Genomic DNA, 27458 nt, shown 5'->3' with positions numbered 1-27458 from the left:
ATGGTTTGCCATGATTTCACCTATCTTACCATTGAATCAAACATGCATTAACCACAATGGTTCACAATGATCTCACCACCGAACCAAACACACTTAACCACAATGGTTTACCATGATTTCACTTTCACCAATCAATCTCACTCCCGAACCAAACATGCATTTAACGGTAGGAACCACACCCATTTGATTACTTCTACTAGTTTCACTACACAACACTAATTGAATTATCATTATGTAGATAACATAAACATTAACAGCATACCCTTATGTCCAAATCTTACTTCATCATCAAGTTAAAAGCATCTCAATAAAAAAGGCAACCAAGTTCATAGTGAAAAACACTTCTTTTGCAAATTTTGTAGCTAATATCCTATCTACCATCACCACCCACTTTAATCGTGGAGAAGTGAGAAATTCGGGGTTCAAATCTCAACCCCTCTGAATTACCTATTGAACTACTTAGGGACACAACATTAACAATTTAAATACAACAACCAAAGCTAAGCTCAATAGCAAATTATAATAGCCAAACAAAACACTACCAATTATAATGTAAGCCATTTCATTTCATTCACTAAATTAAAAACAAAGTACTCAACTTCAATAACAAAATCCAAAGTAATAATTATAACAATGATGATAATCAAAACAAAACCCTAATTAATCATTTAATCATCATTTTGCATAATATCTTCAGGAGCAAACTTAGTACCCTTTTCCTTATCAGCAGCAGCACGACCCTTCGCTTTCCGATCAAGCAACGATTTCCTATCCTTATCCAAACGAATCTTAGTGATAACAACTTTTGAAGGGTTGACTCCAACGTTGACTGTTTGACCATTAACTTTCTCACGAGTTATACGTTCAATATGAATCACCCATTTTTTCCTATAAACTTGAACAATTTTTCCTTCACGTCCTTTGAATGTTCCTCTAACGACTTGAACTTCGTCGTCTTTTCGAACTGGTAATGAACGAACGTTGTATTTGGATCGAAGGTCACCGGAGAGTGGTGCGCTCATTATCACACGGCGGAGACTTGATGGTGCTGTGAAATGTGCCTTCCTGCTCTTGCGGCGGCTGCTTGAAACCCTTGGATTGAACTTCATCTTCTCCGCTCTCTCTCTCTCTCACACACACACACTCTCTGAATGAAGAATTAGGGTTAGGGTTTCGGTTTGAGATTCTCTCACCTTTGTTTTGTGTATGGATTGGTTATGGGCCAAATGATTGAGCCTTGTTTGTTTGAGCCCAGCTTAAAACTTACCGGTTGCTTTTGCACCTGTTTTTTTTTTTTTTAAGACTCGGTATCTAATCTATTTTTTTTAAGACTCGGTATTTGATCTAAAAACCGACTAATTCGAAAGAGACACGACTCACTTGCAGAGATGTTCATTTAAAGCCTGAGAGTTTCGCTCTATGTGGACTGACTCAACACAAAAATGACATCATTTCACATCAAGATTTTATTTTTAAATAAATAAGTATGTATGAGTCTGTCCTCGTAAGTTTAGCTCATTTGGTATGGACATACAGGAACCGGGGTCCAAATCCAGACATACTTATTCACTTTTAAGGTGAATTTTCTAGCACTAGGCAAAAAAAGTTTGCATGAGATTAGTTTTCATACGGATACTGAAAAATACTTAAGATTGTTAACATTTTTAAGATTCGGTATTTGATCTAAAAATTGACTAATTCGAAAGAGACGCCAATCACTTGCAGAGGAGCTCATTTAAAGCCTGAGAGTTTCGCTCTATATGGACTGACTCAATACAAAAATGACATCATTTCACATCAAGATTTTATTTTTAAACCCACTTAGGGTTGGTCGAGTGGTGTTGGCTTGGCCCCTTGGAGTATGCTCCTCTCAAGGTCTCAGGTTCGATTCCCACTAGTGCCAATTTCGGTGGGCTAAGTCCATACAGAGCAAAAAAAAACTCTGGCTTTAAATGGGGCCCCCGCAAGTGGGTGGTGGGATTGGTCCCCTTGGATTAGTCAGTCCTAAGGCCGGATACCAAGTTTTCAAAAAAAAAAAAAGATTTTATTTTTAAATAAATAAGTATGTATGAGTCTGTCCTCGTGAGTTTAGTTCATTTGGTAGCGACATATAGGAACCGGGGTCCAAATCCCGGACACTCCACTTATTCACTTTTAAGGTGAATTTTCTAGCACTAGGCAAAAAAAGTTTGCATGAGATTAGTTTTCATATGGTTACTGTAAAATACTTAAGATTGTTAACATTTGACAAATCACAATCACTTGAGTATCTTCTACACAGAAGTGTGAATTTAATCTCGAGTCTTGCAAGACCCAAATGAGTGACCCCAAATTTTGGTTAAACTAAAAGAGACATGTGTTATTTCATGTAAGTGCTCTTCGATAAAATGTAAAAAAAAAAAATTAAAAATATTATTTCTGCTCCAATGTTTAATTCTAGAAGCATTGTGTTAATACAAAAAAATAATCTTGTATCAAAATCAAATAAATTCTAACACATGGTCTATCAAATCAAATTAAGCAAAAAAGTTAAAATTTATTTAATTTCCCCGCCCACACATTATATATAAACACTCTTTCTCACTTGGTTCATTTGTTTGATCTTAATAACAATGATTTACTCCTCACATAAAAAATACACCATCACTTGACATGTCACCAACACTATTTTTTTATAAAAAAAGTAACATTATATTCTCCATCATTATTACAAAAATTCAAAAGATACCATTATATCATTGATTGCATAGCACTCATTCAACTCTAGAAGATGTAAATGATAATAATGACTTTAATTGGATAAACAACACATATTGATAGTTTTTCTAGGGTAAGCATACTTTAATACAAGCTCAAATCATCCAAAAATAACACAATTGACTCACAAATAGCATTTCCTCCTAAGTGGTAGTGCTTGCTGCATTATCTCATTCATCATCAATGTGAAAAGAAAGTTATCTTCAATGTATTCAGACAAGTGAAGTCATGACTCATGTTTGTGTGCTAAGATGCATTATAGCTTTGATCCAAATTGAAGCAATGACATTCTAGTTTTATTGTCATAGCATTATGAGACAATGGATAACCCTACCATATTACACACTATATAGTGTATACATACAATTCATGAAACATATATTATGGACTATGGACTATGGACCCTACCAAATGGATATCCAGATTGGTATGAATTTTTTGATGTCACAATCCAATTGTGTGCATTATGGAGGATTCTGCTCATGCTTGTCTAGTTTCTTTAATATCATGCTAATGACATTCCAGTCAAAACCACGATACTGAAGCCATCGAATAATCCTTGATTTTCTCGTCTCCAACGGAACATTCTGACCTCTTGACCACTGCTTTGAGGCTTGAACATAAAGATGATCCATGGATTGCTTTGACAAGCCAACAATTGACTTATCATCTTCAACACAATCATTGTTGTCCTTAAAAACCACTTCAACTGCCTTTTCAGCATCAGCTTGACTAACTCCCTTCATGAACAGTGCCTGCCACAAGAATTTCAATCCATCACACAAAAATATTTCTAAAGTAACAGTCTCTCTCCAACTTGGTCCCTAAAGTATATAAAAAAATAATTAGTTGTTCCTAAGTATATGAAATCCATCATTTTAGTCCTTAAAGTATATGAAATTCCTCACTTTAGTCCTAACTATTATGATGTTGCAGACTAACATTGGGCAAACCACCATTTTAGCCCCTAAAAGTGTACTTCGTTGTCGTATTGGTCCCTAAAGTGTCAAAATAGCAAATACATCACTAGTGCCTCTTTTGTTGGTAATTTTATGGACTAAATTGACCAACGAAAAACACATTTGAGGACCAATTTGACTACCTAAAAATAGATTTAATGACCAAAATGACTAATAAAAGTGACACTTATGTGTCTAATAGCAATTTCGATACATTCAGGGACGAATGTGACAGTGTGATATACTTACAAGGATCAAAATGATAGTTTGCCCGACTAACATTAAAAAATTTCATTTACTTTATGGACCAAAATGACGGATTTCATATAGTTTATGAACTACTTATTTTTTTTATATACTTCAGGGACTAAAGCAGTCTAGATAATTAAATATGAGGAAATGACACAATTCTTATCACATTTATGCTCTCTAGTATTGTAAAGTAGTAATAGGACATAATTATGAAAAGGAAAAAATTAGATGCACACTGCTCTATGAATTTGCAAGATGTTGTCACAATGCACTATATCTTTTACTCCTAATAAATACTGCATAAGTTAAAATGAAGATGAATTTAGCAAGCAAGGTAAAATCAATACCGACACACAATATTTCCTCTTTTGATTTGCGACGAAACTATTAAGTAATAACTAAACACAGCAAAAAGTGAGAAACTGAACAGAAGGACAGAATAGAATAGCTTACTTGTTTGATCCGTCTTGGCCCCCAAGTAGATGAAGACCATCTAGATTGAGAAAATGATTCGGCATACAACTTATCATTGATGAACCCTCTGAAACAAACAAAGGTATAAAACAATCAACATAAACCTACTAAATGTGTTAAAATTTGGAAAACTCAATTTTGTTATAAATGAACTTGAAAAAGCACGTTATGAAAAGTACTACACAATGTGTGATTGTTTGCTAAACTGCAGAGAGGGTTGGTTTAGTAAACCATTCCGGCATTAGATTTTGTTGAAAACATGCTGTTTCATACAGATACAAGAAGTGATATCATATATTTATATTAATATGAACAAATAGGTATATGCAAAATTTGAAAATTGTGGATGCTTGTATGACAAATTGTTTTAGATAAAAATCTGCATATATAAATTAATGATGTCCTTCAACTAATATAAATTTATTAAAGAGTATGTGTTATTTTTTATGTCTCCATTAACGAAGGAAAGACAGTTTATCAGTTTCTACAATCTATAGTGTAAACTCTTATAAAGGTGTCGCTATGTGTTGACAGTCTAAAAAATACATATCTAAGAATCACATAACGTACATATTCCACTTGGTTCAACCAAATAAAACATGATGAAAACTGAATATAGGAAAACCACTTGGAAATCACTGATAAACAACAGCCCAACATACTGTTTCTGGAGCTTGTTTATTACCGCCTCCACTGCATTAGGAGAGAATCTCTTGCTAAGCAATTTCTTTCTCAACTCAACTGCTGTGAGTGCCCTGCAGAGCAAGGAAACAAGCATGCTTAAAAGAAAGAAAAACGGCATTTTTTATTGAATTTGAATGTACAAGCATGGACCTCTGTCCAACAGATAAAAGATATTAGCAGACTTGAATTATTACAAATATTCTTCTCTTTGTAAATAACTTACAAGCAATAACAAATCCAGGTAGTTAAGTGTTTTATGAAGCACGGACATTCCTTAGATTAGCGTGTCCGGTGTCCGACACGCGTCGGTGTCGGACACCAACACAACACCGAGACTTATGATTACACTAAAATATGTCATTTTCTCAAATTATTATCGATGTCGACGTGCCAGTGTCCATGTCTGTGTCTGTGCTTCATAGGTTTTGATAGTTGATATTGTTAAACAAATTTAAAAGACATGGCAAATAGTAACACTTCATTCAGCATTTTTAAGGAGATAACTGACTACGATGTGAAAGTAACACAATATGCTTCAAAATGATCTTTAAGCTCTGTCGTTACATACTGTCAGTTTTCTTCTGATACTTTAATGGCAGCATTGAGAGAATGTAAAGGCTTGACGAATTGAGTAAAATCAAAAGACAGTTGCCTTGCCTCAGTAGGAAGCACAGTGATAATTGTATGAATGTTGATATTAAGAACAAGCAACATAAAGAGACAGGAAAAATGACATATTTAGCGTCAAAAGTTTGATTTTGCTTACACTAAATAAGGAAACATTATGCTTCAGAATCTCTTCAATTTGGCTGACTGACCGACCAAAAAGCATAATAAACTAGTGCTGCATTGAATAAGTTTTATTTCAAGTTCGGGAGGGCAGAACTAACCTAGATGCAAGTAACTTGACAGCTGATTGCTCAGCATCATTGGTAAATTTGTCAACTCGTATGAAATCCTGTTCACAAGAGTCTCCTGTCAACTCTCCAACCTCTTCCATTTGTTCAGAACCTAAAATCCACAAATTAACATGTTTATAAGTTTATATTTTTAACTTAAGAAAAGTACTAATATTGTTTAAGGAGAAGTTAAAAGTAAAAGCTTCGGAAACTAGTTTACCTTCTTCACTATCATCAAAGAGTAACTCATTGTTAACTTCATCTGGATTTCGAGTTTCATAATGTGCAATCGTCGCACGCCCAATTTTACCATCATCTACCTTAATTACACTACCATCAGCAAAGCTACAATATTCCAAATGAGGAATTTTCATTTTCACCCTGCAGGATGTGTTATGATTACGACGAATGTACCTAACAGTAACACAACAAGAACTAAAGTCTCTACTCTTGAAGCAACCACTCTGAAACTTCCAAATGTTCCTAATTTCAAATTCAACAAAAGGGATACAAATCATATCCAAAACAAGCTTGAATCTTTTATAACACATCATAACCTAAAAAATACAAGGCCCCGTTTGGATTAGCTTATTTTTTAGCTTATGTAAATAAATAAGCTTTTACGTTAATTCATAAGTTTTCACTGGTTAACATTGTATTTTTATAAGCTGTTTTTTTCATAAACTACCTTGACAAGCTTATGAATAATACATAAAAGCTTATTTATTTGCATAAGCTAAAAAAATAAGCTAATCCAAACGAGCCCTACAAAACAAGCTTAAATCTTTTATAAGAATTTCCATCAACCCATTACAATGCAACCAATTGGGTAGCTAAATTTGAACTTAATTTTCATTTAAACTGAAAAAAATTCAAACTTTTTTGTGATTTTTGCTTCTTTAACTGTAGCAAACAAGTGGGTCGCAAAAAATTTGGAGTTAAAAATGGAATTATATAAATTAGTTACCTGGGAATTGAAAAAACACGAGGTTGAAGCTGAGACGAGATTTTGAAGCCAATGTTTCCCGCGAAACTTGCCATGTTCATATAACCAAAATTTGTGTCTTGCATGTAACAAGGGTTTCTTAATCTTTGTTATTTTTCATTTTGCACCCTCTTTTTTTCTTTCCTGTTCTGTTTCCCTATGAAGAAGATCATGAAACTTGGGCCGGCATCCAAGGCCCAATTTTTAGGTGGGCTTGGCCCAAATTAGGTTAGTCCAGCCCAAGTTCTAGTTAAAATGAGTAATTTGGACTTTTCTCGATCATTTTCAGATAATCGTTGAACCTATGTTTAGTATCACGGTAGATATGCCCGAATCATAGTGATTTACCGTGATTTTAAAGAAGTTACCGAGTGTAACTTTTAAAAAATTACGGCGAATCATTGTTATACACTTAAAATGTAAAAATGTTTTATGTGTGCATTCGAACGCATCCCAATATGATGTTTTTATGTTATATTACTTACTTTTCAAATCATCTTCACCGATATCTATATTGTGATATGTTCGTCTGCACACATAAAACAATGCCAATGTATAGTTATTAAACTCAAATATTTTTTCTTTCCATTAGTCCGGTAAAAATGTCAAGAATCATCATAGATTATATACATAGGATAGAAGATAGTAAAATGTGTACATTCCTATTCTATTATAGGACTCAATTAACTAACTAATTAAGTAACCAACCTATAACTAATTTCTAACTAATTGACTAATTAACTAACATCGATTATCAAAAAAAAAAAAACTAATTAACTAACATCAACAAACTCTAACTATCTTAACAGAAAATTGTTCTAACCAAAGATTAAACTCAAATACTTCACCCTTGGTTGAAATACATTATTTTCAATTATTTGTCATAGTTGTTGAATAATTGATCATGTAATATGGTTTGGAGTAAAATAATGAATTTTTGAAATCCTAACTAATTTAGAGTTGTTGCATATACTTGACTTGTTATAGGTTATATGATAGAATATTTTCAACTTGTCCTCTATATCAATAAAAAAATAAATTCAAATTCAAATCATATTATTCAAATAGCTCAAATAAATAAGGGCCATTAAAACAATACTTTTTATACCTTAATCTACGAAACTAAGACTTTTATTGTCAAATAATAAAAATAAAATGAAAGCAGCACTTCTAGAGAAATACTAACAATGAAATTCAATCAATTCTCCAAGCATATAGAAAATGAAAGAAACCGTTGGTAGATGAATTATCCTCTACTGAATCAGATTTGTTACTATCTTCATTTATTTCTATGCATTCTCTGCTATTAGAATTCCTTGAATGTTCCAAATATCCTGGCTTGAAAATAAACAAGGCAGGTCCTGTACCAAGATCATTGAACAACCAATCATGCACATCCCAAAAGATTTGAACAGGTAAATTATTCACCATTACTATTTCATTTCCTCTGAATTTCCAATTCAAGTTCATTATTCTAGTAGCCAACATCCCATCTATGCTAATCCACATTTCGGGATCATCCGGTCCAGAAAGGGAAGCCTCGATAACGACGTCGTGTTCTGGTTTACCCTCTTCCAACATAGCCCTTGTACAAAATAGTTTCTTTCCATGCACATTCTCTTTCTTGCACAACAAGGTAGCTCCTTCTGACGATGGTTGTGATTTGGTTCTTATATAAGCATCATCCACTAAGTCTCCAATTAACAAAAGTACCTCTTTCTTGTAAACCAAGGCAACATAATAGCCTGAGCAAGGGTGTGGATCTATGGAGAATTTCGCATGTCGAAAATCCCAAAAAATATCTACTCTTGCCCCTTCTATTTCAAAGGATTTGAGACCCTTTTTCCCCCAAGATTGTCCAGATTGTAAATCAATCTTGCAGGTAAATTTGTTTTCGTCAGAAGGTTTTTCAACGCTCATGGAAAGGGAATGTTCTATGAGGTCCTTGCACCATGTCAATGTTACACTGTGAAATGAATCTCCTAATTTTGTTTGATAGACAAAGGTGACAAAATTATTAGGGGTGTATTTTTGTATGGCCTTATCCTTTGAGCCTTTCTTCCATTGTGGTGGCTCAGAAATGCTCGATGGCACAACTTCGACAAGAGAGTTAGCCGTTGGCATTGGCATCGGCGGATAACAACTCATGAGCCTGCAAATGTTTATGATTTTCTTATAGGATTAAAAGTTGATCCTCTTTTTCCTCTAATGGTTCTTATATAAAAGAGACTTATAATAGGTAAAATCATAGGTGTTCCCTACAAATAGAACAACATTAACAATGAACAATAATCATCTTTCACCTCTTCTACATTCAAAACAAGAAAAACTAGAAATGAGTTGTTGGTCAGGGGTTGAATGTTTAATGAATAGCAATGTAAAGAAATTATGCACAACAAAATAGCGGTAACATTCTAAAATATGCGAAAACTAAGTCGCTTTGAGGAATAAAATATATGTTTAGGTTGTCAACAATAGAAGTTTCTTCTTTTTTTATTGCTTTTGTCTATTAATAGGTTAATGTCTCTTAACTTAAAAATAAAAGCAAGTTGCAATGCTACTAATTTTAGTAAATGTCAAGTTTGGAAGAAAGCTAGCAAGAGAAGGTGCTGATCGATCGAGATGTTTTTTGGAGCTTTAAATATAGGATGTTTATCTTGACCAAAAGAAAATATAGGATGAAACTCATGTATTAAAGATATCAATACCGTCTGGTTGAATACTTATTCAATAAATATTTTGTTGGTATGTCAACAATAAAGAAGTCTCATATCGGATGAAATCATGAAAATATATTTGTTGAGCAACACACATGTGAGAAAACTCATGTGTAATGCATAAAGTTTTTAGATACGATATAGTGTTCAAACCGCTTGTCTGGCTACTTTTAACTCAATGTGAGATGCTATATTGCCGACTCTCCTCATGAGCCAACATGCTTATCATATGAATATGAATATACAATCAAATCAAAGAAAAAATGGATTAAACCTTGAATAAGCACAATATAAATTGTATCTATAAGTTTAACATTCACACATGTGCTTGTCATGAAGTAAGACTAACTAAGGTAGTTGAGTTCATAAAATGCCTTACAAAGGAGCATGACAGAACACAAAAAATAGATAAAGATCATGCAACATAATATATGAGGTGAAACTCAACATGGACATCAATAATGACCACTATACATAAATTCATAATATAAATTTTAAAGAATATTAACATGAAATCTTCATCATAAAACAAAAAACTTTCCTCGTGGTGTCGATCGGCTTCTTTTAAATTCATGCATGGATGTATTGACTTCCTTAAGATTACGACCTTGACCGTTTGAAAGTTTGTTTTCAACTTTACTAGACAATAATGGTTCAGCTCCTTGCACAATTCCTCTGAATATGACCAAAAACAATGCTTATTTATGGTTTTACAATTAAGCTATGAATAAAATAATAAAACTAAAATGAGTAGAAAATTTCCAATGGTTCTTTTAGCCATACCTTGGTTCAAGGTTCTGAGAATTCCTTGAGATGCTGCGACGTTTTTTTGGAACAATTAATGCACCATTGATTGCAGACTGCATAAAGTTAAAATCATTTTCTGGCTCAGAGAGATCAATCTTTCGAGGTACCTCCACAATTTCGCCAGCAATTTCTATGTCAGGAATAGATTTAGGTATTAAATCGGTCTTTTGAATCCTAAAGGGAGATTGTTGAAGACGCTTGGACTTGAAGTTATTGTCAGCTTTGTTTTTCCTTACACTTCCTTGCCTTACTACTCCAAATGGTTGTTTGGACTGTTCCTCTTCATGTTCTTGATGAACTTTCCTAAAGCTTACTTTCTCGAAGTTAATGAGAGGTTCGGAAATGTTATCGTGCTTCACCGGCTCTTGTGAATGTACATAGACCCTTGAGTTATTATTGTCTATAGATGGTGTCATTGTTGCAAGAGATTTATTTACTGGTACTCTAGCTAGAAATGGATGCTTCAAAATTGGTTGGTTTTCTGCATTGTCAATTTTGATCTTGCTTTTAGTGACAGAACCTCTATCGGTGGATATTGATCTCCTGATTGGAGGTGATGGTGATCTATGCTTTCCTGAGCTCACTGACTTTTCTTCAGCCAGAAGAGACATTTTTGGTATGGAGTCCTTGTCGATAAATGTTGATGGAAATCTCGACCTTCGTTGCTTACCAGAAGAATAACTTTTTGCCTGAAAATACAATTTTAGATTTAGAGAATACAAAGTATGTGCTTTAGTATGCTATGTAGCACCGACACTTCAGATCGATGGTGTCTTTGCCATTTGACATGTGCAATTACATTTACTTGATTTTATTTTCTTAAATTATTATTGATATCTAGTGTCAGTGTCGTGTCTAGTGTTCGTGTATGTGTCAGTGCTTTATAGTCAGCATGACACATTAGCCAAGTATTACTTTAACATAAATGTATTCAATAACCTCGGAGCTTCTATCATCAATGGATCTTTGACTATTTTCAGGCTTCATGCCGCCACTGTTACCATATTTGGGCAAACGGAAAGGTGAAACGGCTCTTGGTTTCTGAGAATCTGCAGCATTCCGTGCATTTCCAGATTTCCATTGCTCCAGTTCAGTGTCCTTCCTCTCCAATGCCAATTTGATATTTGATATCTATAAAATTTCAAACGGGACATTATTGGCCGAGTTAAATAGAAAATCGCACTAGTTATTATGATATAGAAAACAAACCTCTTCCTTGAGCTCTCGGATTTCGCCGGTTTCTTTGTTAGATTTAGCAGCTCCAAGTTCAATGGATGCAACCCTCTCAGCAAACTTCAATGTGCTAATTGTCTCCCCAATGGCATTGATTTCAGGATTTATATGAACAAACATCAAAGTCTTTGCATGGCCACCTATTAATATGAAGAGAAAAAAACACGGTGTTAAATTAAGTAAATTCACTATAGAAAATTACTATGCTGCGAAATTATTTTTATCAAAATATATTAAATATCGATATTCAGATTCCATGGTTACCTAATGAATCTTGTAAAACTTGTGTAAGCTTGCTATTTCTGTAAGGAATATGTTGACTTTTCTGCGCCAAAGAGGAGATAACATCGCCAAGTGCAGAAAGAGATTTATTAATATGCTGTGCCTCCTTTAGTCTCTCGCCGACAGCCTCGGATTTCTCAACTCTCTCACTTCCAGCCAAATCGACAAGATGAAGACAACCCTTAAGAACTGAATTAGAAACTAAGTCCCTTCCTCTGACATGAATAGTCAACACACTGCAATTATAGGCGGTAAAGAATTTTAGCAAGTTAAATATATTTATCATTATCATTAGAGAATCTGTCTACATTAGTTAGGAAGATATTTTACCTATGAGAACGACTGCTTCGCTCATTTAGAGCAGTAGCACCAACCGCACGGTTCCTCTGACCAATTTTCATTAAATCAAGAACATCTTGAGTACAACCAACTGGAACCAAACATGCATCAGGCACATTAAGACCATTCAATTGAGAGTTGTTTCGTATATCTAATGTATATATCGTCAAGGAAATGAACAAACCAAACAAAAATGTTGTTGCAAAATCAAAAAGACATATATTTTACTTTATAGATTAAGTGATGTACAATAAATACAGTAAACATGGTTTGTGAAGGATATCTTCTGTTAGATCCATCACTGACTAATAGATCTCTCACTTGTTCATTGTATATTTCGATCATTTGGACGGAAACTTCATAATTTATTGCTTCTGCTCTTTCCTTTGATATATGAAATAAGTCACGCAAAGCCCTATAGTTAACACCCCATGTCTCTTCGGTCATCAGATCCGGACCACTCTATACAAGCAGAAAATCACACATAAAACCAGATAACATTATGTAAAAAACCCGATATATCGTGTTCTTCCTAGTGATGCATGCAATCAAAGTGAATTTTATAATATAACATTATGTGATAGAAGCTAATAACATTACCATCGTGTAGGTCTTCCCTGAGCCAGTCTGTCCATATGCAAAGATGCACGCGTTATAGCCATCTAAAACAGATCTAACCAATGGTTTTGTATCGGAATATATTTGTTCTGCACAAGAAAGAATATCATTATAAAAATCTTCAAATAAGGTTGTGAGTTTCAAAACAAATGCGGAATATGCCAAAAAAAAAACTAATATACCTTGTGTGGCATTAGTTGCGAACACTTTATTGAATGAAAATACTTTTCTAGCATCTTTTCCCTGCTTAAGGGGATTCACGATCATTATGTTTCCATTTTCTCCTATGTAATCTACTGTAGATTGTCCATTTGATTGACCTAAGAAGGGTCTCACTCTACAATAGACCCTAATGGATCCTGTAAAAGACATGTTTATTAATATACATAAATCATGTAAGTAGATTGTTAAAAAAGTGCTTAAATTCTTATTCTTACGTACCTTTGAGGTCTATCACTTGATTGTAAAGAGATCGATTCTCCTCTAAAACTTTGTGGTAGGAAGAGGAGGTCACCTCAAGGCTCTTTATATGATTCTCTAAAAATTACATCGAAATCAAGTCAACATCATGAAAGAATATTTCATCAAAACATTTTGCGCATGGAGGTAGTTTCACATGGAAAAGTGATTATTAGATCCTTACCGAGCCTGCTCGATTCTTGGTCCCATTCAGATTGAATCTGTTTGACTTCCTTTCTTATCTCCTCTAGTAAGTATCTCATTCCCTAGAGCGAAAAATATCATTTGAGTGTTTGATGCTAATCTAATTTCTCATTATAAAGTATCTTAGGAAGTAGATACAATTTTGCTCTAATGTACCTCAAGTTGTTTCTGCTGCGCATCAATTATTTCAGCATACTTGGATGAAAATTTGACATTATTTTGAGCACTACTATCACGTTTTCCTCCACAAACGCAGAATTTAGATAAATCATTTGACGACAAACTACTTCTTTGATTAAGATATAATGCAATAGCTTCCATGAATTCTTTCTTAGAGAGACAACCATTCTCGCCTTTCAATATTTTCTTGAGGAAAAATGCAAGCTGCAGATAATTTTGTTCAGAACTATATTTTAGATGATCTTTTGAAGTAAGGAAAAGAGTAAAGACTAAATTACTGCCAATTGTAATATGTGAGTTTGAAAAAAAAAACTGAAGCAAGAGTGTTTTTACATCATTAAAACGCCGCATCAAAGCAGAAAGATACATTAACTTTGAAGTACCTGAGTGCCTTGAGAAACAAGTAACGCGGAGAAATCCCTTACTATCTTGCTGAGAAATGTATCAATTACCTACAAAATTTCACCAAATAAAATGAGATTTCACGAATTCAATTTCTTAAGAAAAAAAAAAATCTAATTTGACCGTCTTAGAAACTCCCGAGAGTTAGATTTTCAAATCGAAATAATACTATATGGATGCAGATGGCATTAGCCTATTTCATGTGCTTGTAAAGTAAGACAATATTTGTTTCTAAACAATCAATGCAATAATTTTTTAACAAAGCCAACTAATAATCATAGAAATCAAACAACAAAGCCGGTGTAGATTTAAACAAGAACAGAAGCCAGAAAAATACAACACAACAGAAAAGATCTTACCGACCATTGCATTGAGCGGTAGATCTTCAATCCCATCATCAATCTCTCTAACGAAAGCCTGGAGAAGTTTGAGTCCAAAGTGATCAAACAGGAAAGCCAGAGCACTAGCAGTTCTGGTTTCTTCGATTGAGACCTCTTGAGACATACGAAGAAATTCAACCAACTGTTCATACTGTGAGGACTGAGATTCATCAAGGGACTCATCAGCACTTTCACTGCCCAATGAAGAAGGAGTTCCCTTGTGGAAAGAAGTAATCCTGACAGTTGCTCCATACCTCCAAACCCCAACTCCACCTGATAGCTTCCATTCATAATACCCTTTCAAACAAAGAATGCAGTCTACAACTTTGCTTGATGAACCACCCTACAATCACACCAAAAAAACACCAAAACCACATTTATATAAAAGTTTAAGATTAAACTCGAGACATCTACCTAAAGTTTGCAGGACTAAACAAACACTCTCATTCGCAACACACGCCTTCGTGTCTAGGACTAGACACAAGACATCTACCTAAAGTTTGCAGGACTAGACTGTGCGACAATGACAAAGAGGCTGACACATGTGATAACATTCAAATTTTTCTATTTTCTTAAGTTATTATCAGTGTCGGTGTCAACCTACTATTATGGTCGTGTTTGTGCTTCATAGCCCAATATATCTAACTCTAAACTTAGACAAAGTACCATGCTAAATAAAATATAAAAGGGAGCATTTGATCAAAGTTTGAACCTTTTCTAAATCAGAAGCTTCAAAGGTCAAAAGGGTCATATCCTTAACAGCATCAAGAAAATTCTTCATGTTTTCGAAATACTGAATAGCAGAGTGGGCTGGTCCCTCTGGAGAGTGAACTGCAAGGACTTGATTGTCCACCACCTTGAGGATAGCACCGGGATTGATTTTGTTGAGTACGTTGCAGAGAATGAGACCATTGCGGAGAGCGAGACAGAATTGTTCTTCGGAAGGTTGTTTGGAGAGTGATGAATAAGCCACTTCGTCCATTTCTCGAAGCCATTCTGCTGCTTCATTCCTCCTTGATGCTGCAAATGCAACAATGTACTATTTTTACTCCTTATGTTAATCATAGCTATAACTTGCAAGAGGTAATTTAGTAGCTTAAAGAGAAAACTACTAAATTTGAATATCATTTGACTCTATACAATGCAAATATCAAATCGATCCTTATAACTATTTCAAATTTTGCACGTCGGTCCATATATGGTTCAAATTTTGCAAATTGGTCCTTATAAATTTATAAAAAAATTAAATTGGTCTCTAATTTTTTTTTAAATTACAAATTGGCCCTTTAAATTTTAAAAATTATGAAATTGTTTCTCAACAAGTTTAAAAATGAAGCATTTCATTATTCTATCAAAAACTAAACAAATTTAGAAATGAAGGAACATTTGAATTTCTTCAAATTATAATTTCTCAAGAATTTCTAATTATTCATCCAAACACACTCTTAACATATATAGTATATATAAGTAACATTTTTGTTTTATTCTAAATTGGGATTTAGCTTACAAGACTATGATCCACTACTCTTCTTTTTTCTTTTTTTTTCATCTGTACACAAAGTGTCAAACACCACTCGAAACTCACACACACAACTACAAAGTCTGAGTTTGATATATATGAGTTTGAACTCAAATATCGGCATTGTAAGTTGAACTAAAGTTGAAAGATTTATTTTTCATGCTTCTATTATAAAGTTGAAAGATTTATTTTTCAGGCTTCTATTATAAATTGAAATTGATCTAGTCAATTCATACCTGCTTCCTCTGCTTTCCTGTATGCTAATTCATAATCATTGATCTCCTCATTCACCTCACTATTGTTAAAAACCGAACCCTTCAAATTCAATATCCTCTTTGATGCAGGAGATGCGAAAATTGAGCTTAATAAGCTACTCTCCTGAGGCATACTATTCCTAATTTCTTGGACTCTAGCTGAAAACATGCATTTACTAAGTTAGAACTTACAAAATTATAATGCAGTTTCTATATAGCTTGAATTAATAATCTACCTATCAAAGCACCGACACAGACACCACACAAGACACTGACACAGACCCATCGACATTGTGTCAATGTCATGTCAGTGTCGGACACATAAATGTGTTATCACTGGATACGCCTTCCATCAGAAGTGTCAGTAATCGACTAAATATATAAAACACCGACACAAACACCACACAAGATACACCGAAACGTCTTCTATCAGAAGTGTCGGTGCTAAAAATTCTTGAGCTTAAGAATGTTACCTTATGTAGGAAAGTGAAAGATGAGGAAGAGATTTGTGGAATGGAATGGATCGGATCTGAGCAAGGAATTGAAGAAGAAGAAAAACTAAGCAAGATTCTCGTGAGTTTTAATGAATGAAGCATTCAAAATTTTACTACACGAAGAGAGGCTTATAATAAATGCTTGGTTTCAATGTGAGTGAGTGTGGGTGTGAGTGTCCGTTGAGTTTTTTGTTTGTAAGAAAGAAAAAAAACAGAGATTTTTTTAAAATTGAAATGAAACCTTTTTAAACTTCGAAAATAAAACGTTGTTGTCTCCGTCGTTTGTTGTTGTCTTTGAAAAGATTACGGTGCACTAACGTCGTATCTGACGTGGCGTTTGATTCGGTGACAACTGACAAATGTGGTCTTCTGTGGGACCCATTTGATCAACGGCATGATACGGCCATATCATGACGGTAAAGTGTTTTTAAATGGAAAGAGGAGAGGTTTTGAATTATATACATGACATGATGACACACCCATTTTTACACTTTTTTTTTTATGCAATTTTTTACATTGGTTAATCACATTTAAAAATAAAGTTACTAATTTAGAGTAGATAATTAATTCAATTTATGATTAAAATTTAGAAAAGTATCAATTGACATTTAAGTGTCAATCTTAAAATCACCTTTCACCTCTGTCCCTAAATATAATTATAAAATCCCATTATTAATCATTAGTTGGTTCAGTGGTGATTGACTATGAACTTGGTAGGGAGAACCGTGGTTCAATCCTTCACAACTGCGATCAGGATGAGCTGAAATCACTTAATGTCAGAATTGATCATGAAAATTTGAAAATAGTCTTTTAAAAAGGGACAAAGAAAATTTTAAAAAGGATCTTATATAATGACATAGATTGTAAAACTATTAAGTTTGATATAATGGTGAGAAGTTTGAACATGATTGTATGAGTTTTAGTTCTACTTTTATTTATGTAAGAAAGAAAAATAGTATCAAACTTAATATTATAATCCCTCTTATATTTTTTATTTTATTTGTATTGAAAAATTCACTGTTGGATTAAAAATTATTATTATATTATATTTATAAAATTTGACATTACTTTATAATAATTTATTATTGGAAAATTTACTGTTGGATTAAAAACTGAGGTATTTCAATGATTTAGTGTTTTTAGCATATCAAACGCACCCATAGAGTACCTATGCGAGCAAGTTCTGTCATGTGAGTTCGGTAGTTGCGATACAAAATCATACAAATTCGTATTCCAGATTCCAAATTGGTTTCAAGGGCAAAATAGTCAAAATGGAGAGTCTAAAAAACAATTTTTTGTTGCTAATACTGCAATTGATATCGTGGAGTATCGACACTTAAACATCTAATGATGGATTTGGTTAATTGATTTGATTATTTTTTACTCTTTCGTTGGATTTGGTTATTTCTCACGTATCTAGTTTATTTTCATAATTGCGAAATTTGCGGTATTCAACCTCTTAAATAGAAAAAGAGTAAACCTTCAAATAACCACTACATTAATTGATAAAATACAAAAAATAAATTTAATGTTAATTATGTAAAAAAAATCGCATGTACTTCATGTATGTAACTAATTGTGCAACAAAACTTGTGCGTTATTATGAATGAAAAAAAACATGTAACTCATGACTATGGTAAAATAATTGATTATTATAAAATTTAACTATTTTTTAAGACAAAAACAAAATAAAATGTTCATATGTATTTTCATAAAACTAATTATGCAACAAAACTATTGTCAAGAAAGAATTATACAACAAAAATTGTGTGTTATTATGAACATAAAGTTGCATATAACTCATGACTACGATAAAAAAAAAATGACGGATAGATTTTAAATTTTACTAACCTTTTTTTTTTTAAAAAAAATCACATGTATTTTATTATCCAACAAAAATGTGATTTTTTAGTTCATACGAATGGCTCCGAGCAAAGCCAAAATATATGTGTTCTTTTTTTTTTTATATATAATATATGTGTTCTTTTAGTTTGTATGAACTGCTTAGTGCAAAGATTAAAAATGCATTGTTTGTTGATTTCTAGATCACAAGTATTTTGTATGATTTACCATCCAAAACATATGCGTGCGTTCATATGAATGACTTAGAGTAAATATTAAAGGTGTACTTTAATGAATAAGAGGTACTTTAATGTCAGAGTTATATATGTATAAATAAAAACTTTTAAATAAAGCTAAAGCGGTTTGGTGGCCGTTGTTTTTTAGTTTAGTTACTTGTGTTGAAGTTGAAAACATGTTGATAAATATTTTTATAAAACATCTAATTTTGCTCTAAATTGTTATAAAATAGTTATTTATTATAAAATATCTAATTTTATTCTAAAATAAAATTAATTTTGTAGAAAAATATATTAGAAGACATTAATTTTTTAGAATATTTATGAGTGGAGTATCCACCATACTTTATGTTGAAATCAGTAGAGTTTGTTGGGGTGTCGTGTTGGATCTTGATGAGCTATGGGGATTGGTTGATCCTTGTCTCTCTGTACATGAGGTGTATTCTTCTCATTGTGGTGATTTTGAAGGGTTTCTGGTTTGTTGGTGTTTTCCTGTAGTTTTATTTGTCTATTTATTTTTATGTCTTACTTTAAACATTGTTGGGTTCCATGGAGTGTACTTTTGGTACCTCTTTGTTGTTCAGAACAATTTCTTCTACTATTTTTGTTTTCTCCTTTTTTATATTAATATATAATATATTTGTCATTAAAAGAAATGAAATATTTTTAATTTATAAATAATAATTTATAAATTTGATCAAATATTTTGTAAACAAAATTTATCAAACAAATTAGCATAGTCCTATATCAAACAATAATGCATTTACAGCTTCAGTTTTTTCTAATTTTCTTTCACTTATATGTATTCAATGTGAATAAGGGTTGGTACCTAGAGGTACATGTGAAATTTACGCGAGTCTAGTCACAGTAAGCATCCATGACTCGTTTTCGATACAAATTTTTCAAGGAAACTTTACACGAATTATATGAACAAAAAATATATAATATTTGTACACATAAAATTCAAATACAAAGTGAAAATTTTAGAAATATATCATATGAACAAAAAAAAAACTGTTGTATGCACGAAACTAAATTGCAGAATAATTTTTTTTGAAGCATCCATGAACCGAGTCTATGACCATTTTTCTTTACTCACTAGTACTACCTAGGATCCAACTAATAAAAGACTAACCATCATTGTCATCGTCAACACTTTCTTGAATGAATTCTTGTACATCTTTATGGAAGATGGCTCACGAAGTACTCGTAGGCTTTGTTTCGGCTGTGGCTTCGCACTTGGTGTCGGTCCCTTGTCCGTACAAAGTCGTTTGCTATCCTTGCCCAGGCCCGGCCAAGAGCAACCAATCCCCTGACAAAGTCACTGAAAATGGACAAATAAAGAAAATCAAAACGGGTATAGATGCGATAAGAAAATGCGGGTAATTATTAAAATGATAAAAAAAAAAAAAAAATTAATCCATACGCTTTTTCTTGATCTGACCAGGGGCCATGGTTGGGTTCTTGTCCATTAGGACCATGGCCATTGTTCTGATTGTTCTGAGCAGCTGCAAGGGGTTGGTTTCCCCCTAATGCCATCACGGCATTATCAAATTCTTCAATGGCTTCTTCAACAAGCTTTTCTTGATATTTAGCAAAAGCCATGGGTCTCTTTTCATCAGGGAAAAAACTCAGAATAATGTCTACTCTTCCAGCGTGATCATATGGAAATGCATGCATAACGATATCCAACGTTTCTTGATTCCAATTATTCCAAAGATCAGCCATGATTGACTTTGATGACTATGTTATGAATCAGTCTAATATTTTGGAGGGGAGAAGATGGTTTGAAATTGATATTTAGGGAGGGTTAAAGATGAATACTTATAGAGTTATGGGTGCTTTAATTCAAATAAAAATCGTTAAACAATAAAAAAAACCAAAAATTGTAAAAACCGAATATTTTAATACCTATTTATCTTTTTAATACTTAGTTAAAAATATAGATTTGGTAGGTGTGTTTTTCTCACGAGCGATAACTCATTTTTACTAGCTTATAACTTATCATTTTTCTTTCAATTTTATCTTTTCCATATTACTTGAAAAATATCAATAAAAGAGATCTAAAGAATAATTCATGTCAATGATTCACGGATTCAATTTCTTTTTGGTTTTTATCTGAAAAATAAAATAAAAATCCTTTTAGGGATAAGAACACCTAGCACTAGGGGTGCTCAAATCCAAACCAATCCAAATAAAAACCGAAAACCGATCCAAAAAAACCGAAAACCGCAAAAAACCGAAGTTTTTTGGACGTGTTTGGATGTTCTTTTGTGAAAACCGCTGAATCGGATCGGATTTCGGATTGATTTCTTAAAACCGATCCAAACCGAACCAAACCGCATACATATATTTTAATATTTATTTATCTTTTTATTAGTATAAATATATATATTGTGCACTAACCTTTTTTTCATTTTAAATTTTGTTAATTAATTTAATCTATTTTAAATTTTGTTTAATACTATATGTTAGTTTAATATATGTTGAACAACGATACATGTCGGATATCGGGACATTTCTTAAATTAAAAGTGTTGGTGCTACAAAGATTTCAAGTACGTTAAATCATTGATACACGATCTTATTACGGTATACTCAAGTATGAGTAATATTGAAAGCATGTTCTGACAATTAACATGTTTTTATATCGTTTGCATTCGATACTTTTGGATTTCTAGCACTAGAGAATATAAACCTTTTGAAAATAGTTCAAAAAGTCATGCATTGTAATGTTGTGTCGCTTAGCTCTATAAGTTTTTCAAAGATTTGGTTTTGCTATACCAAAAAGATTAGTCGTGCAGCTTTTTGCCCGTTTACCTTTTGTTTATATATATATATATATATATATATATATATATATATATATATATATATATATATATATATATATGCATGTTTGTAGAAGGATATGTATTAATATTGTAGTCAACCAATGTTCTCTATTCTAGATTTCCAATGTTCCCTATTCTAGATTTTCATATATATATATATATATATATATATATATATATATATATATATATATATATATATATATATATATATATATATATATATATGTATATGGGGTTTGCTAATTTAGACTCACTAAAAACATGAAGGTCTAAATTAGCAAGATGCACATTTTTACTTTGGATAAAAAAATCATTCATATTTGTTATTTAAAACTAGTAACTTGAGGGATAGTTTTGTAACTTTCATTTAAAATGTTCCTTAATTTGCACCACTTTGCTAATTTACACCCACTTTATTTATAAAACTGTTTTATTCTTCGTTGCTTTCCAGTTTCCACCGTCGATTATGTTTCTTTACTTTCCTGTTTCCACCGTTGATGAAGTCCTCATCCAACACGTTTTGAATTTTGACCCACAAAGAAAGTTGTAAAGGAACAGACATTGGCAACCAAGCACCATGTCATCATTCACTTGCACAACATTTAATAAAATTACCTAACTAACCGATTGTAAAATAACTAAATGTCAATGTTTTTTTTTTCAAAGTGAAAAAATGCATCTTGTTAATTTAGAACTTCATGTTTTTAGGTGGGTCTAAATTAGCAAACCCTATATATATATATATATATATATATATATATATATATATGCTTTGGCTAACATTGAAGACTTCATCAAGTCTTCTATGGTGCACAAGTTGCCCATATTATTATAACGAATACGAATTTTACAAAATCGACCGTTTGATTGAAAGTATATATCGTATAGATCATTCATAATTTTTTTTAAAAAAATCGAAAATCGTTTGATATGTTATTGAGACCAATCAAGATTAACGGTATACAATAAAAACTCATAAACCGTTAATTTTGATGGGTCTCAATAACATATCAAATGATTTTCGATTTTTTTAAAATAAATTATGGAAGATCTATACTTTATAAATTTTCAATCAAACGGTCGATTTTATAAAATTCGTATTCGTTATAATAATATGAGCAACTTGTGCATCATGGTTGACTTGATGAAGTCTTCCATGTTAGAATTGGCCATATATATATATATATACTCCCACCTAAAAACATGTGGGAGTAAGTTAGCAAGCATACTCCCACTATAATGACCAAAAACCCAACTCTATATATAAAAACCAATTTAAGTTATTGTTGGAACAAAGAGCACATTATGTGTGAATTGAATATAAAATTTGTATGGCCCACATCGGGTACTAGAGCATACTAATATACTAATATGTATTATATACTAGTTTGTATTTTGAGCATAAAAATAATGAAAGTAGACTCATGTTGTAGAAACTTACTTGAGTTACTAAATAATAGGAAGTATAATAGAAAAAGTCAGAGCATGTGTTCCTATTAAAAAACATTAGTTATTTTCTTTTGCTATATATAAGTATGTGTTATTTGAGAAAAAAACCTAATAAAAAAAAATGACACCACCACTTCAGCTGCCGCCAAGCAAAATATACAGTTTAGAAACCTTCGCTCCAAGCTCTATTGCTATTAGGATTAGGATACAAATAGCAAACACTTAGTTTATTTGTATATTCATGTCATGCCTCATCTAGCTTGATTAATTAAGCTGATGATTCCATATTTTGCACCGAGATTATAACTCCATCGAAGCCCTATGCACTATCTATGCTAAGGTATGTTACATTTATTTTATTTGAAACAAATGGGCAAGTAATTAGTGTGTGGATGGAGGCTAATAACATGACACTAATTCTATTGGATTCATGGTTTAATTTGTTGGTATTAAGAATACGCAGGTATTGAATAATACAACTCAGTTATTATCACTGTTAGGACCAAATTCTAGTACTACTTTGAGTTTTATTTTTGGAAGATTGAAACTAGAATGAATGAATTAGCAACCTTAATTGGTTTTGTTATGCAAATTAAAATAGAATTGGATTAGTTTTTTATCCTATAATTGTTCGGAGAATTAATACTAAATATTATTCAAGTTGAGTAATATTATTATTATTATTATTATTATTATTATTATTATTATTATTATTATTATTATTATTATTATTATTATTATTATTATTATGTTTTAAGAGTGATCTTAGTATCACAGTTCTTCAAATTTAAGAATGGTCATAGCACCATATTCCCTATAATAAGAATGGTCTCTGTACCATATTAGAACGGTCATAGCACCGTATTAGAATGGACTTAAAATCATAGCGCAATGGTTTTAGTACCATATTTGAGGGTGTAATTCTTGCCCGATATCTACAGTGCAGTATTTATCGGTATCAGTAGAGAACTGGGCTGTTTTATCCTGGAGACTTCGTGGTTGATCGTCTGCCTTGCACAATTTTGAAACTCGGAAACAACAGTTATAATGTTAGTTTTGTAAATTTGCTTTAACTAAATAATAGCATGTTCTTTTTGTAAACATTAAAAGCATGTTTTTTGGTGGAAGTAAATAACTAAATATTTATCAACAATTTTTTTTTCCTCTTGGTAATACATGTAATGTCTTCTTTCTTGCTGAATATATCGTTATTCGTTAACTCTATATTTATTGCACCATTTCATTGTTGCTTAAGATTTTGCCTATTTCAATATCATTTCTATTTAACCTGTTTTCATGTTATGTTCATGCCACTGAAATTTTAATTCATATATACATAGATGGTTTTTCAAAAATGGCTTAATAGTTTAATAGCTTATCTAAAAGATGGATTAATTTTCATATGATTTGAGTATTCTTAAAAAAATGAGAAAACGATAGTTAATATAGACCGTTGTAGTCACAACAATGAGAGAAGTAGAAACAACATTGAAGAATTTTGGAGAAAATAAGAAAATAGTTGGTGTGATTTTTACTTTCTTTAAACTTACAAAAATACCCTTCTACCTAAAATTGGTTTAAATAATAATAAATGGCTATTGTAGTCAAAACATAGTAGGAGTAGGTTTGCTAACTTACTCCCACATGTTTTTAGGTGGAAGTAAATTAGCAACCCATATATATATATATATATATATATATATATATATATATATATATCATAAACTACCTATTTTACTCCCTTAGGTGATCATACAAATTTAATCTTCAACTCAAAAATCTGGTTTATGATTTTCGTGAAATGCATAAAACTAAAGCACAAAAGAGTAATTGAAATTGAAACCATGTCAATTTGTAAATAGAAAAAGAGTAAACCTTCAAAACAAAAATAATAAAGCATGATTCATATCATCTTCACATGACTTCATAATTTGTCATATACTTGAAAAAAAATTATCATTATGATATACTCAGCTGGCAAGCTAAGTTTTATTAAAGGTAAAATCCTAATATCCAATCACATTCTTAGGTGAAAACAAGAAACCAATTAATTAATTATTCCTCTAATCGGAAGAAAGCTTTTCTTGTACTTTCCTACGTGAAAATGAAATCTATCTCCTTTAACACCAAGCTCCTTAATCATCTGAGTCTTCAAATCAACGCAAACTAGTTCTCCATCTCTTCTGTAGAACAATGTATTATTTTTCATCCCAACTATATTGGAATATTCCATAGAAAGTAAGGGCCCAACAGTAAAGAGATTGATCCATGATTCCCTCTCACCAAGTTTAGCCAGAACGGATATGCAGAAAGTAGACTCCTTTTTATATTTTGAGATCAAAGCAATGGATTCATTTAACGACACCAAATGTCTCTCCACGTATCCAACATCAAAACCACCATCCATGTTTAAGGGCATGAGTGTCGTACACATCACCTCCTCGCTAAAGTCAAATGACACCATACATTCTTCGATATTTTTTAATTTACTTATAGCCCACCAATGAAACACTCCATCCGCGTAGAGTCCGTTACCTTGCAATGGTGAATAGTAATAACAATTCTGCATATCAATATCGAGTTTCTTCCAAGAGTTGGTTTTGAGAGAATATATCTCCCACGAAGGGTCATAAGATCTATCTTCCCATATCATATCTCCTTGATAACCAGGAAAATACTCTATCATCTGAATCACCTTATAGTCATCACTAACATGATCATAACCAAAACCATGAAGAAAGTGCCAAGGGTTCCGATCAGGTCGTCTATTCTCAATAGGGCTTGGAGGAATAACTTTAGTCTCACTAGTAGTTGGGTTCCACAGTACAACTTGGCTGGTACGAGTAAATCCATGTTTGAGACAAAGAATGCCATTAATACTAACAGAACCCACAATAAAAATATGAATATAGTCCTCTTGAAATTGAGATGGCCAATCTAAGTGGACCGAATTCGCAAACCCCTCATCAGATAGCCAATAAAAGTTGCAACGTTCACTATACTTTGGTGTATATCGGACCAGAAATGTCTCATCATAATAAGAATCATCATTAAGCAAAATATTGTTGCGCAACATGTTCATGAAATAAGTATTTTTGAATAAGAGAGACCATGATTTACTTACGCATAGAAATCGCTTCAATGATATTAAAGGAAGTTTTGACAAGATAAAGAGCACGATATCATTAGGTAAATGATTGCAAACCTTTTTCTTGGTGGCAGCAACAACCAGTGAATTTTCCATCTTTACAGCTATTGGAGTCTGCATGCAAACAATGTTCCAAGGAGAGAGTATATATAGTAATCAGAAATATATTCCATGAGCAGCAGCAGAGTGTATTTGAAACCTAACGACAACGAGAACTTTCAGCAACAGCGAGTGTTTTTGTGGTCGTCGAAATCTGTTTCGTGAGTCAAGTGTTTATCTTTAATTTTCTTCAAAGATTTATATGCCGTCTCGTACGTGTGTGTTCCTTTTAAGTTTATTTGAGGGTTTCTTTTAAGCAAAATAATTCGAGGTTACGATGCAAAATAAAAAAAAAATAAAAAAATTGAGGTTAGTTATGGTAGTTTTTTATTTTGACGCAAGTTATGGTACAAGAAAAACAAAATTTCACCGAGAAAAAAATTCCTCAAAAAATAATGTTAGATGAAACTATTTATTTATTTATTTATTCTTACTATAATAATTTTTACTATACTTAAAAGATATCCACTTCTAATCTATTTATCTACTTCTCTAATTCTTTATAATTCTTTAATATAATAAAATTGATTACTGTTCTTATTAATTTTAATAATATTTCAAATTTTGTATTATTCATGAAAAAAAATAGGAACACCGCATAAGACGGAAAATCAAAAGAGCACCGCACCTATTGGACAATCAAATAGCATTGCAATGTGATGATGAAATCAACCAAAAAATTTTAATAGATTTTTTTTGTTTGTTAAGTAGTCTAGTGGCTAGACTCTCACACATATAAATATAGAGGAATGTGGAATCCGAAATTTGAACTCCGGCTACTCCAATAATATACATAAAAAACACCTATTTAATTTCCTAGGTAAATATATCACCAGGCCACGAGGTAAACTTAAGTTCTTTTAATAAAATTATATTAACCACTTGAATTCAGGTTGAGAATATAAGAGCCTGTTTGTTTCATATTTTTTAACAAAAAAAATTATTTTTTT

At 32.2% G+C, this 27458-nt stretch overlaps 5 protein-coding genes across 8 annotated transcripts; all 5 read right to left on the bottom strand.

Moving 5' to 3' along the window:
* Positions 1-545: 545 nt before the first annotated feature.
* Positions 546-1226, bottom strand: LOC123919862 (60S ribosomal protein L26-1-like). Its single transcript, XM_045971881.1, has one exon. It carries the CDS (start codon positions 1107-1109, stop codon positions 669-671), a length of 441 nt encoding a protein of 146 aa, XP_045827837.1. The 5' UTR covers positions 1110-1226; the 3' UTR covers positions 546-668.
* A 1667-nt stretch (positions 1227-2893) lies between these two features.
* LOC123919861 (regulatory protein RecX-like) lies at positions 2894-7139 on the bottom strand. 3 transcript variants are annotated; one of them, XM_045971878.1, is made up of 6 exons: positions 6993-7139; positions 6246-6508; positions 6017-6137; positions 5105-5197; positions 4422-4509; positions 2894-3512 (listed from the first exon to the last, which is right to left on the bottom strand). In XM_045971878.1, exons 1-6 carry the CDS (start codon positions 7094-7096, stop codon positions 3222-3224), a joined length of 960 nt encoding a protein of 319 aa, XP_045827834.1. In that variant the 5' UTR covers positions 7097-7139; the 3' UTR covers positions 2894-3221. The 3 variants fall into 3 exon arrangements, with proteins under 3 accessions (XP_045827834.1, XP_045827835.1, XP_045827836.1); XM_045971879.1 differs by having other exon boundaries at positions 6246-6439; XM_045971880.1 differs by having other exon boundaries at positions 6246-6406.
* Positions 7140-8204: 1065 nt separating this feature from the next.
* LOC123920804 lies at positions 8205-9140 on the bottom strand. The gene has a single exon (XM_045973124.1). The coding sequence runs from the start codon at positions 9138-9140 to the stop codon at positions 8205-8207; it is 936 nt and encodes a 311-aa protein (XP_045829080.1).
* Positions 9141-9969: 829 nt separating this feature from the next.
* LOC123919860 (kinesin-like protein KIN-14F) lies at positions 9970-17125 on the bottom strand. 2 transcript variants are annotated; one of them, XM_045971876.1, is made up of 17 exons: positions 16878-17125; positions 16387-16563; positions 15344-15651; positions 14615-14974; positions 14233-14301; positions 13826-14053; positions 13650-13731; positions 13448-13543; positions 13189-13365; positions 12989-13095; positions 12672-12850; positions 12380-12544; positions 12032-12285; positions 11744-11907; positions 11474-11665; positions 10511-11223; positions 9970-10402 (listed from the first exon to the last, which is right to left on the bottom strand). In XM_045971876.1, exons 2-17 carry the CDS (start codon positions 16535-16537, stop codon positions 10249-10251), a joined length of 3399 nt encoding a protein of 1132 aa, XP_045827832.1. In that variant the 5' UTR covers positions 16538-16563; positions 16878-17125; the 3' UTR covers positions 9970-10248. The 2 variants fall into 2 exon arrangements, with proteins under 2 accessions (XP_045827832.1, XP_045827833.1); XM_045971877.1 differs by lacking the exons at positions 16387-16563; positions 16878-17125 and having other exon boundaries at positions 14611-14974; positions 15344-15482.
* Positions 17126-25270: 8145 nt separating this feature from the next.
* LOC123919859 (F-box protein CPR1-like) lies at positions 25271-26643 on the bottom strand. The gene has a single exon (XM_045971875.1). The coding sequence runs from the start codon at positions 26527-26529 to the stop codon at positions 25309-25311; it is 1221 nt and encodes a 406-aa protein (XP_045827831.1). The 5' UTR covers positions 26530-26643; the 3' UTR covers positions 25271-25308.
* Positions 26644-27458: the final 815 nt, after the last annotated feature.

This window comes from Trifolium pratense, linkage group LG4 (genome assembly GCF_020283565.1).
Source record: "Trifolium pratense cultivar HEN17-A07 linkage group LG4, ARS_RC_1.1, whole genome shotgun sequence".
In the NCBI taxonomy this organism is placed as follows: domain Eukaryota; kingdom Viridiplantae; phylum Streptophyta; class Magnoliopsida; order Fabales; family Fabaceae; genus Trifolium; species Trifolium pratense.
The sequence above is the reverse complement of the archived record's forward strand: the minus strand, read 5'-3'. Positions and strand labels throughout refer to the sequence as shown.

What these genes read in the sequence shown, in the direction of transcription:
- LOC123919860 (XM_045971876.1), bottom strand. Translation starts at nt 16,537, where the DNA reads ATGCCTCAGGAGAGTAGCTTATTAAGCTCAATTTTCGCATCTCCTGCA. An exon ending in AAGCTTCTGATTTAGAAAAG is followed by an intron (nt 14,975 to 15,343) that starts GTTCAAACTTTG and finishes GTGTGATTGTAG; the next exon opens with GGTGGTTCATCAAGCAAAGT. An exon ending in ATCTACCGCTCAATGCAATG is followed by an intron (nt 14,302 to 14,614) that starts GTCGGTAAGATC and finishes GAAATTTTGTAG; the next exon opens with GTAATTGATACATTTCTCAG.
- LOC123919859 (XM_045971875.1), bottom strand. Translation starts at nt 26,529, where the DNA reads ATGCAGACTCCAATAGCTGTAAAGATGGAAAATTCACTGGTTGTTGCT.
- LOC123919861 (XM_045971878.1), bottom strand. Translation starts at nt 7,096, where the DNA reads ATGCAAGACACAAATTTTGGTTATATGAACATGGCAAGTTTCGCGGGA. An exon ending in CGTGTTTTTTCAATTCCCAG is followed by an intron (nt 6,509 to 6,992) that starts GTAACTAATTTA and finishes ATTTGAAATTAG; the next exon opens with GAACATTTGGAAGTTTCAGA. An exon ending in GGCCAAGACGGATCAAACAA is followed by an intron (nt 3,513 to 4,421) that starts GTAAGCTATTCT and finishes TTCTTGTGGCAG; the next exon opens with GCACTGTTCATGAAGGGAGT.
- LOC123919862 (XM_045971881.1), bottom strand. Translation starts at nt 1,109, where the DNA reads ATGAAGTTCAATCCAAGGGTTTCAAGCAGCCGCCGCAAGAGCAGGAAG.
- LOC123920804 (XM_045973124.1), bottom strand. Translation starts at nt 9,140, where the DNA reads ATGCCAATGCCAACGGCTAACTCTCTTGTCGAAGTTGTGCCATCGAGC.